The sequence below is a fragment of the Sus scrofa genome, chromosome 15 (genome assembly GCF_000003025.6).
Source record: "Sus scrofa isolate TJ Tabasco breed Duroc chromosome 15, Sscrofa11.1, whole genome shotgun sequence".
Taxonomy (NCBI): domain Eukaryota; kingdom Metazoa; phylum Chordata; class Mammalia; order Artiodactyla; family Suidae; genus Sus; species Sus scrofa.
Window position 1 is genome coordinate 10835277 of NC_010457.5, and position 17279 is coordinate 10852555.

The 17279-nt window shown below is 32.5% G+C and overlaps 1 protein-coding gene across 1 annotated transcript in view; it reads left to right on the forward strand.

Annotated features, from left to right (window-relative positions):
* LRP1B (LDL receptor related protein 1B) overlaps positions 1-17279 on the forward strand; it is a 1887165-nt gene that overhangs the window by 1222472 nt on the left and 647414 nt on the right. Inside the window, 2 exon segments of the mRNA XM_021076285.1 lie at positions 7518-7718; positions 13012-13257. Of these exon segments, the coding sequence (XP_020931944.1) occupies positions 7518-7718; positions 13012-13257 (447 nt within the window).

Consider the following 17279-nt stretch of genomic DNA (forward strand, 5'->3'; position numbering starts at 1 on the left):
CTTTTTTATAGAATATTTGTCACTACAAGACTTATTGCTCCACAAGATCAGGAATTTGTCTTTCCTGTTTTTCTGCAGTGTTCAGTAGCTTGACAGGCACAAAGTGCTCAATAAATATTTGCTGGATTGAATTGAAGCCAAACATTGTTAGAGAAATAAACACATACATGGTATTAAAGTTTAGGAGTGTAAAAATTAAAAGGAAGGTTGCATTTCAATAAACCAATATAAAAAAATCACATTATTGAGTAAATCATTTGGATTTTTTTAAAAATTCACTTATCTTCTTACCCATACTCTTTATATTTTTTGCCAGTCTTATCCCTGAACAGAAATTGTCCTGTTAATGATGTGTTATATTTGTTAAGATAAAAGCAAGTCAAATAGTTTACTGATTAATAAATCAGTTTTTTAAGAAATAGCCAAAATAGTTTGACAAACAGAAGAGAAACTCTGGAAGCAAACATATAAATATATTTGAAGAAATCAGCACATTTTCTAAGAACTCCTAGAAACTCTTAGTTTTCCTATACCTGTTGACTTTGTACTGACATTTAAACTAAGCTGTGTGTATATATACACACACACACACACACACACATATATACACACATATATATATATATACACACACATATATATACACACACACATATATATATATATATACACATATATATATATATATTTTTTTTTTTGGCCATTTCTTGGGCCGCTCCTGCGGCATGTGGAGGTTCCCAGGCTAGGGGTCGAATCGGAGCTGTAGCCACCGGCCTGTGCCAGAGCCACAGCAAGGCGGGATCCAAGTCGTGTCTGCAACCTACACCACAGCTCACAGCAACGCCAGATCGTAACCCACTGAGCAAGGGCAGGGATCAAACCTGCAACTTCATGGTTCCTAGTCGGATTCGTTAACCACTGAGCCACGATGGGAACTCTGGCTAAGCTGTATATTTTAAGATTACACAAATCAAGACAGTCCTTACAATGTCCTGAGTGTGTGTATGAGAGAGGGCGTGTGTATGTGTGTGCATGCATGTGCATGTGTGTTTAAGTGATGATAGTAGCTGCCATGATACCAACATGCTGATTTTTGCTATTTCTATTTATTGTCACTGCTATTGTTACTTGGCCATTCCTATCTCTTAGCTCAAAGGACAAAACTACAATCCCACAGATTCCTGCACTTCACACATACAAGAGTTAAGTTGAAAACATCTTTATAAATAAATCGGAAAATATTATGAACTCAATGTGATAATAAACACCTAATACTACTTTTTAGCATGTGATGTCTCTTTAAAAAAGAATTCGTAGGGAGCTCCTGCCATGGCACAGTAAATTAAGGATGTGATGTTTTCTCTGTGGTGGCTTGAGTTCAACCCCCAGTCCGGTGCAGTGGGTTAAGGATTTGGCATTGCCATAGCTGTGGCATAGTTCACAGCTGAGCCTGGGATTCAATCCCTGGCCTAAGAACTTCCATATGCTGCAGGTGCTACACAAAAAAGAGGAAAAAAAAGAATAAAGACAATTTCAGTTTGGTTTACCTGGTTATTGAACTTATTTGTGCACAATTTTTTCAATGTTATTTTAAAATATTTTGTTTTTGTAAATATTGGGTATTTATAGTTTCTATAACATAATTTGATATTATTAATCTTTATTTTGTTTTAATAATACTAATTGGACCTGAATCTCAACTTTCTTATATATATAAGGGAGGAAACTCAAATAAGGAAAGTTGTAATATTTGTTTTTTTTAATATGTTTTATCCAATGATTTGACTATGTAAGGATTTGTCTTGATACAAATCAAGTAAAAATCAACATTCTTTAAGCATATTTACTAAAGACATTTGCCTTTGAATTTTACCCAATTAATGGTCATTATGATTAAGTTTCTATTAATCATAGAAACTTAATCATACCAGGTGTACCCTCTTATCTATATTTTTATAAAAATTAAAACCAAACAAATAAGAAAAAGAGAAGCAATTAAGCTTCAAATATCCCCAGCAAAATCAATCACAGAAGAGATCTATTAGAACTTGTAGATTTTATCTAAGCTATTATGTTCGTATTTATTCATATCTCTGATAACATAATCCATCTTAAAGTTATTAGTCATTTGCATAAGATTTTTCTTTACCTTTTCCAGCCTTTGGATCAGGAATGGCAAATAGATTTTACTGCTATTCTGACTGTAAGAGATTTATAGTGATTTATGGATAGGTTTGTTGAAACAATTCTAAGGTCATTCTGGAGTCAATGGTTAAGAATGTCATGATGGATTGCAATGTCTGAGGGGAAAAAAAATGGAAGTTGCATCTTGATTTACCAAACTAAAAGTGGAAATTACTATATTATTCTTGAACTCTCCCTTCATTCTATTATACTTGCAGATGATCCCATACAATTTAATCCTTATGTACAGGATGCCATATTTTAGACTACAGTTATATGCTACACATTTATCTTGTCTTTTCAACTAGATTATAAACTCCTTGGTGACAGGTAATGGGTCTTATAACTTTCCTATAGGAAAGTATAGGCACAGAGTAACTTTTGTATCTGTAGAAACTATCAAACTTTGTGGCACAAGTGTATACATTTCATCTTTACCATTTTAAAAATGAGCTTTTTTTTGAAAAATTATACAGGAATATGGTGGAAGGAAAAATAACACAAAAAGAGTCAATGAAAAATCCATCTATCTCCTACACTAGGTTTCCAGTCCATTGTCTTCCTCACCAAAGGCAATTATTTTTAACTATTTCCATTTTTTTATATTTATTTTTATTAAAGTATCATTGATTTTCAATGCTGTACTAATTTCTGCTTTATAGCAAAGGGGCCCAGTTATACATATATAAATATATATACATTATTTATTCTTATGTTATCTTCCATCATGATCTATCCTAAGGGACTGGATATAGTTCCCCATGCTATACAGGAAAACCTGATTGCTTATCCATTCTTTTTTTTTTTTTTTTTTTTTTTAATTTTCCCACTGTACAGCAAGGGATCAAGTTATCCTTACATGTATACATTACAATTACATTTTTTCCCCCACCCTTTCTTCTGTTGCAACATGAGTATCTAGACATAGTTCTCAATGCTATTCAGCAGGATCTCCTTGTAAATCTATTCTAAGTTGTGTCTGATAAGCCCAAGCTCCCAGATCCCTCCCACTCCCTCCCCCTCCCATCAGGCAGCCACAAGTCTCTTCTCCAAGTCCATGATTTTCTTTTCTGAGGAGATGTTCTTTTGTGCTGGATATTAGATTCCAGTTATAAGTGATATCATATGGTATTTGCCTTTGTCTTTCTGGTTCATTTCACTCAGTATGAGAGTCTCTAGTTCCATCCATGTTGCTGCAAATGGCATTATGGCATTCTTTTTTATGGCTGAGTAGTATTCCATTGTGTATATATACCACTTCTTCCGAATCCAATCATCTGTCGATGGACATTTGGGTTGTTTCCATGTCCTGGCTATTGTGAATAGTGCTGCAATGAACATGCGGGTGCATGTGTCTCTCTTAAGTAGAGTTTTGTCTGGATATATGCCCAAGAGTGAGATTGTGGGGTCATATGGAAGTTCTATGTATAGATTTCTAAGGTATCTCCAAACTGTTCTCCATAGTGGCTGTACCAGTTTACATTCCCACCAACAGTGCAGGAGGGTTCTCTTTTTTCCACAGCCCCTCCAGCACTTGTTATTTGTGGATTTACTAATGATGGCCATTCTGACTGGTGTGAGGTGGTATCTCATGGTAGTTTTGATTTGCATTTCTCTTATAATCAGCGATGTTGAGCATGTTTTCATGTGTTTGTTGGCCATCTGTGTATCTTCTTTGGAGAAATGTCTCTTCAGGTCTTTTGCCCATTTTTCCATTGATTGATTGGCTTTTTTGCTGTTGGGTTGTATAAGTTGTTTATATATTCTAGAGATTAAGCCCTTGTCAGTTGCATCATTTGAAAGTATTTTCTCCCATTCTGTAAGTTGTCTTTTTGTTTTCATTTTGGTTTCCTTTGCTGTGCAAAAGCTTTTCACTTTGATTAGGTCCCATGGGTTTATTTTTGCTCTAATTTCTATTGCTTTGAGAGATTCCATTCTAAATGTAATAGTTTGCATCTACTAACCCCAAACACCCTGTCCATCCCACTCCCTCCCTTTTGACAACAGCAAGTCTGTTCTCTACGTCTGTGATTCTGTTTTGTAGATAGATTCATTTGTGCCATATTTTAGATTCCACATATGAGTAATATCATACAGTGTTTGTTCTCTTTCCAACCTACTTCACTCAGTATGAGAATCTCTAGTTGCATCCATGTTGCTGGAAATGGCATAATTTCATTTTTTATAGCTTAAAGGTATTCCATTGCATATGCATATCACATTCTCTTAATCCATTCATCTGTTTATGGACATTTAGGTTGCTTCCATGGCTTGACTATTGTGATAATGCTGCTAGAAACACAGGGGTATATGTATCAAAAATAATTATAGTGTTGTCTGAATATATGCCTAGAAGTAGACCATATGGTAGTTCTATACTCAGTTTTCTGAGGAAACTCCATACTGTTTTCCTTAGTACTTGCACCAATTTGCATTCCCACAAACAGTGTAGGAGGATTACTAGTTTTAACTATTTCTTGTGTAGCCCTCCAGGAAGAATTCATGTAGAAACAAGTCATTTCACGTTCTTGTATTGACATGTGTACTGAAATACAGCCACAGATATTGGTAAACAGATAATTATATAAGAAATCCTCAATTGTAGGCCTTTTTTCTTTTTCTTTTTTTTATATAATGATTTTTTTTTCCAATTATAGTTGGTTTACAGTGTTCCATCAATTTTCTATTGTACAGCATGGTGACCCAGTTACACATATATGTACCAGACATAGTTCCCAGTGCTATATAGCAGGATCTCATAGCTAATCCATTCCAAAGGCAATAGTCTGCATCTATTAACCCCAAGCGCCCAATCCATCCCAGCTTTTTTTATTAATATGTTCTGAATATTGTTTTATTTTAATTTAGGCAGAATTATCTCATTCTTTTTCATTCAGTTGTGTAATTTTAATGTATCGATGCAAAAATGTAATTGATGTCACCAGTCTTGTGATGCTGATGTAAATTATTAACCAGACATTTTGAATATATTCAAAGTAGCAATACATATACTTGCATATGCATCCTTGTGCATTTGGGCAAATATACCAGTGGGAAAAAAATTCTAAAATTAAGATTACTGTGGTAAAGAGTTGATACATTTTTCATTTACTAGATTTCATAATATTGCCCTACAGATAAATTATCCCAAATTGAAGCCCCACTTTAACACTGACCTTATTTTTTAATACCATTATCAAATCTATCTTTGTGTTACACAACTTTTTAATCTTAATCAAAAAGAGAAAATAGGTATCAAATTGCTATTTTTGTTTACTTTTTTTAATTGAAAGTATTTTGAACATCATATATTTATAAGCCATTTTTGATTCATTGTGGATCTTGAAACCAAATACAAGAGTCCCCTGGTGGTTCAGCAAGTTAAGTATCCAGTGTTGTCTCAGGTCACAGCTTTGACAAGAGATCAATCCCTGGCCTGGGAACTTTTGCTTGCCATGGGTGTGGCAAAAACAGCAAAAAAAAAGGCCTTAATTTCTGATGTTTCTATGCTAGTTAATTGACTTTTTGCCGTTCTGTTATGAAAAAATTAACTATTCTTACTTTGAAACACTTCTAAATACTTGGCACATATAGTTCCTACTCATCAATCTTCCTCTAATTTTTTTTACAAGACTCCTAATGATATTTTCAGTTTTATTTCCCAAAGGTTAAGATAAGTTCATAGGATTGCAAAAATATTGTTACTGTTTTATTCAGATGGTATTAATTTGGAGAATATCTATTTATTAATATGTCTTCCTCTCCAAAACCAAATTACATCTTTATTCAAGTCTTCTTTTGGGTTTCTTGGTAAACTTTTAAATTTTTTTCTTATAAATTATACACAGTTCTTGTGCAGTTTAACCAAAAATAATTTGTTTTGTGGTAGGTTATTTTTATTTGCTTGACCTTGTCTTCTACTACATTAGCTTTGTATGTATTATCTTTATATATATCTCTATTGATTTTTGTATAATTTTTGACACTAGCTACATATTTCTTTAATCCTTAGTTTCTTATAATTCTTATTTAGTTTTTATAGATTTATAGTTATATGATTACATTAACTGCATGTAATGATATTCTTTTCTAATTTCATACCTCATTTCTTTCTATTGTCTAATGGCAGTACATAGCATTTCCAGACAATATAAAACAATAATTTTAGTTTCACTTATGATGTTAAGGCAAAATTTTATAATGTTCCTCCATTTATAATCAAATTCACTGATGAAATATTCATCCATTCTTATTTTAAGTTTATTTTGATCAACAAATAACGTTGGATATTATTAAATGTACTTATATTAACTACAGAACTGATCACTTGTTTTTCTTTTGTTTGACTTGTAATAACATGGAAAATTACTGATATATAAATAAAACATCTTTTCACCACTGTTCAAAGTATTTTAAAACTCAAAAACCTTAGGTTTGAAGAAGTCATTTAAATACATAATGATACTTAGATGTACATAATTTCATCGTTTTCCATTTCCCTTTTATTTACCCCCCCTTATTTTATGATATGTTGATATGCAGTCAACTGATAACTAATATTTACCTTTAGGTACATTTTTTTAATTCTCATTACACCTTAACATTGTATAATCCATAAAATATAATTAATTAGAAGAAAAATGCAAATGTTCTGGAAAGGAGGAATATTTTGCAATGAGAAAAAGGTTTACATAGGTAATAACTATTGTTTCTAGGAGTTTAACGTTGTTATTTTTAAAACATTCTGGCTAATCAATAATCTTTTTTTTCCCATTAAACATCAATAAAGAAAAACATATTTCTAAACATTTTGTCTGTATATCCCTTAGCTACTAAAATGTTTAGTAACATTTTATATTCTTCTATGAAAGAGCATGTACATAGGTCTGGATGTGAGGAATTGAGGTGTTTAGATTATAAATGTAAATAGGACAGCTTCAATTTCTAAAATAAAGCATTTACCTAAATTTAGGGCTCTGAAAGAGACTTATGCTACTATACAAATAGTTCTTTACTACTCTACAAATATATCTTGAAAGTTTACTTAGAAGTATTATAATTAAACTTTCAATGAGTCAGATTTTTTTTTAATACAGTAAGGCTATAACTTGACACTAGAGAAAAGATCAAGGCCGTCACACTAACACTTTAATAATCAGGACAAAAACTATTCAAATGCTATCATGAAAATAAACTGCCAAGCTATCAGCAAATAGATTTCTTGCTAATGGCAAGTAGTTCTGCCTTTGCCTGGAGATAGTAGATAATGACCCCTCATTATTACAGTGACTTCATTGCAAAAACCGAATGCCTGTTGTTTCTGTTTTCTTAAGGGAGATGCATCAACAAAGCATGGGTGTGTGATGGAGATATAGATTGTGAAGATCAGTCAGATGAAGATGACTGTGACAGTTTCTTGTGTGGGCCACCCAAGTACCCTTGTGCTAATGACACTTCAGTCTGCCTTCAGCCTGAGAAACTCTGCAATGGGAGAAAGGACTGTCCAGATGGGTCTGACGAAGGCGACCTCTGTGGTATTGCATGTTTCATTGCATTGCTTCTCTCTAGAGGCTAGAACCTTTTAGTTCACTTGCTGGACTTAATAGAACAGCATTTGTTCCTTCCAGTTATTCCCTTTAAATGTAACTTTTAGCATTGAGCTCTACCAATATTTTTCAGGAACTGTAATTTTAAAAATGAAATAGGATCAAAAATTTCTAAAAATGAAGCAGAAAATATTAGCCTGTATCCAACTAACTTAACAGTTGTATACATGTGTTAATCATTGAGGTCTTTGAATGGTCACAATTGAACTGGTAATTTTTTTTTTTTTTTGGTCAGTGAGTCACTCAAAACAGGAGATTCCTGTTCTTACTAAACTATGGGATGAAGTTAACTACTACCCAGTGGATTTTGTCATGCATTCTGATCATTACAATGGAAACTTTTTTATAAGGAGAACAGGAAGAGACTGGATAATGAAACCAATAGAATATTACTCAGTTTTATATAATTTTCTCAGAAGTTTTTAGTCCTCATGCAATAGCTTTCTTTAGTGTTCCTTATCTAGTTAAAATGATGATTTCAATCTGATCGCTTTTGAGCTTTGAAATCGCTTTTGACTAGCCATCTCCTTGTGCCAAGAAGCCCATATAAAGCAATTACATTTCCTTCTCTGTGGGAAGATCAGAGATTTAGCAAGGAGATTTTCAAAATATGTTTTCTAGATAGTAGTGAAGGTGACATCAATAGAGTAGTGAAGAAGAGTTTATAGAATGATAAGAACAATAATGAGATGACTTGAGGCTGTGAGAAAATGACTTTAGGAAATGATGAAGCTGCCTGATTGGAAAGAGGAAAGACAACTACATTTAGGCCTAAAGTTATCATATTTTGATCTGAATTGAACGTTAATAGCATACTGAGTGCTATAAAAACAGACTGTTATTCTGTTTTACATTTGTATAATGAAACACCCTTTCTTCCAAAGAGTCTGTGATTCTATAAAATAACCTTGAAATAGCAAATGCAACAGTCTTCATTCAGCGATGCTAACATTTAAACATACAAACAAAAACCCTAACATTAAATTTAAAAATTATAAATAAAAGATGATAGACTCAGTTTATCTGTATTCATTTCTTTTTCTCCCAGCTTGTTCTTCTTGATGGAGTAATTTAGTAAATGGAAATATCTTTTACATTATAATAATATATGAGAATCACTTATGAAGTTTGTAAGAGCAATACTAAAAGAAGGAAACTATCAATAGTCTTAAAATCGAAAGTGTATAATTACGGAAAAAATTGAAATTTTTACAAGTTTAAATTCTATTCTTCGATTACTTCAATTAAGTCACTCAGGCAGGTGGCTTAATTTCTGGAATTGTCAGTTTCCTCATAACAAAAATAGAGATGATGCTACCTATCAGAAAATCATGGTAATATTACCTAATGCACTACAGGAATTGAAATAAATAAGCGTGTTTCCACATTTTCTTCACCCTTTGGGTTAAATGAAGTAAAAAAAAAGGCAAAGAAGAGAATACAAGTCATTAAGGAAAAGGTAGAGAATCATATGAAAATATAGCCTTATTTTTCCATGCTTTACTCCCTGAATTGGGAAAATAAAAGAGGAAAAAGGATTTTTTCTAAGTTTATTTCTTTGCCTATTTCAGGATTGAAAAATCACTTCTTGCTTATCAAGTTGCTATATTCATTGGCTTAGGAACCTTGCTCAAAGATTTTAGATGATTACAGTGAGTGGAAAAGGTTAAAGTAAAGCTGGGTGTGTAGATAGTAGAGAAGATAGAAAGACATTTTTCTTCTGATTGCAGCACTATGGCATATTGAATTCACATGCTCTGCCCTTTATGAAGTAAAGTTGAGGGAGAAATAGAACAATGAAAAAACAAAAACAAGCACTGGGCAAGGGATTGAATTGCAGAAGGCTCTTCTTTTCTCCTAAAAGTTGCTTTTATATGCACCTTTATGCTGTCAGTTTGGTATATGCTATCTTTTAAAAGCAATATTTTTTCCTATAGAGACACTACACTTACTTTCTAGTCCTCTTTCAATCAATGCTAGATTAGGCTCTGCCCAGCAAGGCAGGAGTGTTGGTTTGAGAGCTACAGCAATGGTCGTAATGAATTATTTACCCAGTAGACGTGAAAGATATACCAAGTGAATTCACTTTAAATAATTGGCTTGGGTTTTCTAGTAGCTAAGAAAGGTCTTTTAGAGCAAGATTCCCAAAGTTGAAAGGGTTTTTAAAACCATTTGCTGTAGATAATGAAAACACAGGGTTTGCCTTCTTCAAGTCAACTCCTAACAAATAACTGTGTCCAAAATAGCTGTATCTAAAATTTCCCCCCACTCTGCCTTTAGAAACAAAAAAGGGATTGATTCATATCTTTTTCCTCAATATGTGTAAAATTTATGAAAATGACATAACATGTAGACTTAGTACTTAGAAGATGGCTTGAGATATAAAACTTCCATCCTTTGGATAGTGAGGTTCTTGGTTTTCTTTAAATAAACTTGATCTACAAACTTTTTTAGAAGAGGAGAGCTCGAGAAGATAATTCAACCCTAGTGAAGAGATTATTTTTTTCAGGGGGAATTCTAAGTGATTTCAAAAGGAAAGCTAATGCACTTAAGAAACGAAATAAGATGAGACTTTAATCATTCAGGAAAGGCGTTAACTATTAATTTTTGTTATAAGGGTATGTCAAAGATAAACAAAACTGAACACTAGCTAAAGTAATACAGATAAATTTTAGTCATTAATAATTATTTGCAATAGGGAAGACTGTCTGACATGAATTGAAATCAACTTCACAAAACAAAAGGTGAAAACTTTGTAAAGACTGGAGTGTGCTATGGGAGAGGCACTAAGGGCAAATTAAGGGGGGTTGGCCTATGAGACTTGGCCATCAGTGTTTGTTAATTGGTGCTCACCCCAGAGAAGAAACAAAGTCTCATATCTTTATGACAGGAGGCAGGATTATAATTCAGAACCGGGTGCCCACGTGTTGAGAGTAAAGGCGATAGAGTTATCTCCTTGAATGTTTGCATTTCAAAATGATGCCTCTGGGATCTTTGAAAAAACAGTTCTGAGTGATAGAAGATTAACTCTTAAAAGTGCAGAGAAAGGAATTATATTGCAAGCATTCTCAAGTAACTCCTCTGAGATGGGGTTCTGGGGGCCTGTTTTTCAATCCTCAGTCTTTGGTTGGACCAAACAATAAATTCATGGAGTCATGGAGCTTTCTCAGGCAGGCACTTGAAGTCGGGCTAAAATCATTCTAGGGATGATGCTACAAGCTGTTAGAAACTGTGCTAGTGTTTATACAAATCTTTTACTGGCTTGAGAGGAAGTGGTTGGGGAGAGGGGTAGATGGTGATATTGTTTATGCTGAGTGTCTGAAGATTTTTAGGCCAAGATTGAGGTCTAGTTAAGGAGGCTCAGAGAAGCTGGACTAGTATTTGCTCAGTGAGAGAATCTTTGTCAAGGTAACAAAAAATTTAAAAAAGATGCTGCAGGATTCAAAGATAGATTTAGGGGTTAAAAAAGAATTGACAAGGGATTAGCATAAAAATTGTTGTTAAATTATATATTAAAGTGTATATTTCAACATGACTTAATTTAACTAGTTGTCAGAAAGAGACACTTGAATACTTAGAGAACAGCCATACTGGAAATAAGCTAAAAGCATTGTAACAATTTTTTTCACCTGCTGTGTATGATGACATTTCTTTACAATAATTTTCTTGGAAAAGAATGTCAATTGAACTAAAATGGGGCAAATACTTTGAAACTACTGCTGTTTTGAAATGATTATGATTACAGGTGAACAGACATATTTGGAAGAACCAAGAAATGAATCTTTTTTTCTTCAAAGTAATACCAAAATTGAATTGAATTCTTAGAGAAAACAGTTAATGTAATCATTTTTCTTTTCTTATTACTGTTAATTCTTTTATGGTGACAAATAATAGGAAGAATAGTTGACCCATATAGAAGTTTAGAAAGTGTAGAGAATATTTTTAAAAGCCTTACATTTCAGCCCAGTTTTGGAACTGGATAAATTTCCATAGAGAGCAGGAAATATTTGAAGTATATAAGGAAACATCTTACAATTTGCCAGTCATTGAACAATATTCCTTTTCAGTATGTCTCAAAACACACCTAATTGAGCAGGCTCTGAAAACTACTCAAACATATTTTTAAAGCAAAGAAAGACAAAACTTATTTTGGGCTTATTACCATCCACCTAACAATCATAGTAATAGGTAATACTGTGATTGTGAAGACAGTTATCTGTATTTTTGTCAAGGGCATAAGTATGACTCCTTGAAATTTCCCAGTTGCACAGGTAGTAGCTCAATGGGGAGGGGAGAGCAATTGTGTGCTTTTGGATAATTTTGTTAAATTTTTTATGCAACAAATATTTGCAACTGCTATACCTATGCTAGTCACTATACGAGCTGTTGGTTATACACTGGTAAACAGAACAGATATTTCATATACCCACATAGATCCTACAACCTTGTGATGAAATAGGATGATAAATAATATATCTAATGTGTAGTTACAAAGTTTTCTTTCTTTAAAGAACAATCACATTACATAGGTAGTCAACAACCAGTTGCTCATTATTTCAGCCAAAATACCAGGTTAAGTTTTTATGTATGTGTATTAATGTTAACATGCCTTCATTGAATTAATCATAATTACCAATATACAAGGCACCATATACAATTTACAGAACTGAATAAATGTCTGTAGCCAGTAATGGACAAATGAATGCATTTTCAATTATAACTAATCCATTATAAATAAGACTGTAGATCTAGAAAAAGTTATGGATATAATACATACGTATATATGTATATGACTGTTTATTTATAAACACCGGGATAAATCAGGTTTTCAGACACCAGCATATGTATATCCCTTTTGGAAGACCTTAATAACTAATTTTGCATAACTACTAAAAGGCAGAGCATAATCTTTCCAGTAATAATAGAAACACTGAACTTACTTTACTTCTAGGAATAAAGCAAAGTCTACTTCAAAGACTTACAGAAATGAAAATCTTCCATTCCCAATTTCTGTCACATAGGATTATATTTGGTCATTGGATGAATTCTTTCATCATTTCACCCAACCTCTGGGGGGAGGGGGAATCTAAAAAGAGCATTCTGCATTCATTTACCATGTCCTTGCTCTAATTACAGCCTTCGATAATTTAATTCAATGATTAGTATTTAATTGAGCAAAACAATTGATAATGCCCTATAATCTGTTCCTCTCCTTTTATAGACGAATGTTCTCTGAACAACGGAGGCTGTAGCAACCACTGTTCTGTTGTTCCTGGAAGAGGAATTGTCTGTTCCTGCCCTGAAGGGCTTCAACTCAGCAGAGACAATAAAACTTGTGAAATTGTAGATTATTGTAGCAGTCATCTGAAGTGCAGTCAAGTGTGTGAGCAGCACAAGCACACAGTCAAGTGCTCATGTTACGAGGGGTGGAAGCTGAATGTGGACGGTGAAACTTGCACAAGTGTCGGTAAGAAGATGTGTGTTTTGCCATATTTAAGAAAAGCAGATGGGCTGTGTGTATGTGTGTGTGTGTAGTGTCCATTGATATATTTAAGAGTGGATATTGAGAAAAAAAATCCAAAATCACCTCAGAAAATTAACAATGGATTCAACAAATTTAAGAAAAATCATTGAAGTGTAATATGCCGTATTAGACCTACTTCTTCAGGACAGAAAATATTACAAAAATATTTAGCATTATAATCCACCAGGTTATTTTTTCCTTAAATAACTGCTTTCATCATAATCCTCATTAGGGCTTATTTTGTATCCTCCAAAGTATTTATTTTTATTTATCTTTGAATGCTTTATATACTCCTCCAAAATCTGGTCCTGTCCTTCACTTCCAGTTGGATTTCTACTACTTGTTGGATTTCTACAACCTCCTTGCTCTGCCTGTGCTTGTCTTCTAATTGCCCATTTAAGATGTTCTATAGAATCTCTAGGTAATATTCCAAAACAGGAAAAGCAAACCAAGGCTATGGAATCTGAGATTTGAACTCTAATCCTGTAGATGTCATTCATCATGTACACGGCCCCAGGCAGTGTTATCTAAAACTAGTTGAGCCTCAGTTTTCTCCTCTTCCAAATATCAATGCTCATTACAACATGTTGCCAGAATAACATGAAGCACTTTTTACTGTGCTCCCCCACCCCAAGCAATTGGTGCTTAATGACTGATGTCTTCCCATTGTCTTCTCCAGATTTTTAGACTGAGTCACAGGACACTTAGAGGTCCATGGATAGAATTGAAGGGGTCCATGAACCTTGTTAGGAAAATTTTACTTCTTTTCTTTTTTTAACCTCTCACTGAAAGTTAACGTTTCTTTCCAATGTAAATGTATACCATAAGCCAGTTATTAGCAGCAACTATGACTGTGTGTCCAGTGGAAGTAATAAAGATATTCATGTCATGTTAAAGTTGTTACTGTTTCAAAATATCGCATATGTGAAGGCTTTGAAAACCACTACAACCTCAATAATGGGAGTCATTAGACCTATTGCTCAATCTTGTTATTGAATGGATAATTTTTAAAAATATATATTACTTTTTTGTTGAATTTCAGTCATTGTATTTCAACATATTTGTTTCTTTTTTCAGTGTAAACTCCTATTCTTACTTCTTTCTTACTGTTTTTGTACCTTTCAAAACTTTCTGATTAGGAGTACATAAGCTTCGTCAGGCTCCTAAGAACATACAAACTATTTCATTTGGTTTCTTCTACTTAGACCATACTTTTTCTCTTTGTCTCTGAAAATCCAGGGTATTCTTTAAAACCTACTAGCTCAAATATTTCTTCTTTAATAGAGTTTTCTTCTAAAAATTCTTGCTCCACTTATTTCTCCTTTCTATGTCTAGAATTTATCCAAAAAATATGTAGTCACGTTTTTAATTGACTATTTTATATTTCTATTTTCTTTCTTTACTCCCTATCTCTCCAGGGAAATAATAAGCATCTTGACGTCAAAAACCATATTATACATTTTTCTCTTGTTTTTTATAATAGCCAATGAAATAATGTGCAATAAAAAAACAAGATTTTTTTTCAGAGGATATTAAATTATTATTTTATTTCAAATATTGTTTATGGTTATTTTCTTCTAGCTATTAAAATCTGAGTCCTAGAGGCATAAGTTTAGCAAACATTTATTTGAATCTGTCTCCTCCAAAACTCTTGCACAAAGTAATTGGCCTGAGAGGCTTAAAAAAAAAATTGTAGTCAGTTGTAATAAACATAGCCATTTCATTTATATACACGTTTGGAGTAGGGAATGAGAGATCCAACTTTGACCTCAGATATATTTATAATCACTTTCTAAATTTTGGCTCCATATCTGGTTTGGGGATACAGATGACAAAATGATTGACTTCATACAGTGCTTTGCTACTCTATGAAACAGTAACAACCCATGTTGAATAGTAGACTAATTCAGCATTTGAATATAAGTTACCAGGTGCAAAGATAATTATTCTAATGGAATTGACCCCCTTCTATTCTCAGTTCAGAAGGAAACTCTAATAGTACCATATCATTTCTCACTGTTAAGATTGCTATAATTCACACCTGGATTTATTTATAATTTAAGAGAGAAGCAAAAGTATATTTTACCTTTTAAAATTAATGTATAGCTTTTCTTACATGGACATTTTAACCTGCTTGTAATTTATTCCTTCCGTAATATACAATATACCAAATACCATTGTCAGTATTTATATTGTTACAGATAATATAGATAGTTTTTGTTGGATCTTGAAAATTATTTTTTATTTAAACCAATTTTAATATATTAAATTTTTTATTTAAACAATTTAATATATTATGTGTTTCATTAATATCATTTATTTTTGAAAGTCCTGCAACAAATTCATAGCTCAATAAAAATTAGTTGACTATTGAATATTGGACTTTAAAAGTCAAATTTCTTTTTTCCTGCCTTTCTTTTGTTCCTTTTCTCCATCGTTTTTAAGCTGAGTCCTTCTTTTTAAAATGTGTTCTCACTGTTGAATACAATATCTGTGCTTATTCTTCCTGACATTTTAAAAATAGAGAATAATTGTACTCTTCATGCCTCGAATTAGAAGCATGACTCACCCATTGTTTTGAAGTTTCTGCTGTAGTTATCTCATATTGTCTCATTTCTCTCTAATCATTCCTTTCTAAATTCTTTATAATCTGTCTATAGCTGAATTGCAGAACTCATTATATTTTCTGTGTTCACTCTTAGCATACAATAATGATTTTTATAACACTATTTTTATGATCTTCATTTTTTATTTACTATGCCTGCAAATCTTACTTCTCTTCAGTACCTGGATACTTTATCAGTTCCTTACATATTCCTTCTTTAATATATAACTTATTAGTCACATTTCTCCTAAGTATTTTCTTTTTACTTATGAATCTCCAGAATACTATGACTGACTAAATTTCTTTTTTATCTCTGGTTTCTTTGCCCTTTCATGGGTAACTTACTTAGAAATTTGCAGCACATTTCTAAGTTACATTGAAAAGAACTTTGTAGCATCCATCTTTTATTTTCTCTTAGCCTGAATTAAGTTAAACTCACCCACAAATATAGTTCTTTTTTTCTTAATTGCTCATTTTTAAAGGATTTTTAAAATTATATTTATTTTAAAATTTATATCCTTTTTAGGAAAGAGGTCATTGATATAAAAACAAAAATTCATAAACATAATTTTCACCTATTAGTACACTGTGCCTGTCACCTAAACTTTATCGTGTAATTTTTTTAGTTTTGGATCTCCATTTACTTTTTTATATTTTTATTGAATTAGAGTTGATTTTTTGGAGATACATTTACTACATTTTTTATCTATTTAAACAAATTTTCATTGCACCCAAACTTTAATTCTGCAAAAAAAAAAAAAAAAAAAAAGAAAAGAAAAGAAAAGAAAAGCGTCTGTACCACAGCACGAGCCAGGAGTTACACATATTGAAATGATGATGGCAGTCTTCCATCATCATTTTTTGGTCATCTTGTTTCTACAGTTGCAAGGAGTAAAATAGCAGAAGCTTGAAGGAATATAGTATTTTTATTGAAAAAGAAGAGGAAAATCCAAATCTGAAAGATGTAAATTGATGGAAGGGTCCCAGACAGATGGCAAAGAATAAAGTGATGATAAGCAAATAGACTACCTTGGGGAATGGTGGAAAATAAAGGTGAAGAGATCAGGGGAATGAAGCTGTAGGAGGTTTATAATCTGGCCTTCCATTCCTTTATTTATCTCAATAAAGTGAGGCTTATAAAAGTCTCCATTCATAATTTTCAAGTAGATATTTATTATTTACAGAAAGAACTTCAAATCCTTCAGCCCATCATTCAGGGATTTCTTCATTTTTGTTCATTTAATTTCTCTAATCTGATGTTTCATTATCCTCCACTCTGAGTTTCTGCTCCACACACATTATTACTTTGTTTCATCATTAGTAATAGTAGCAAATACATAATGGCCAAGAATGTATAAAT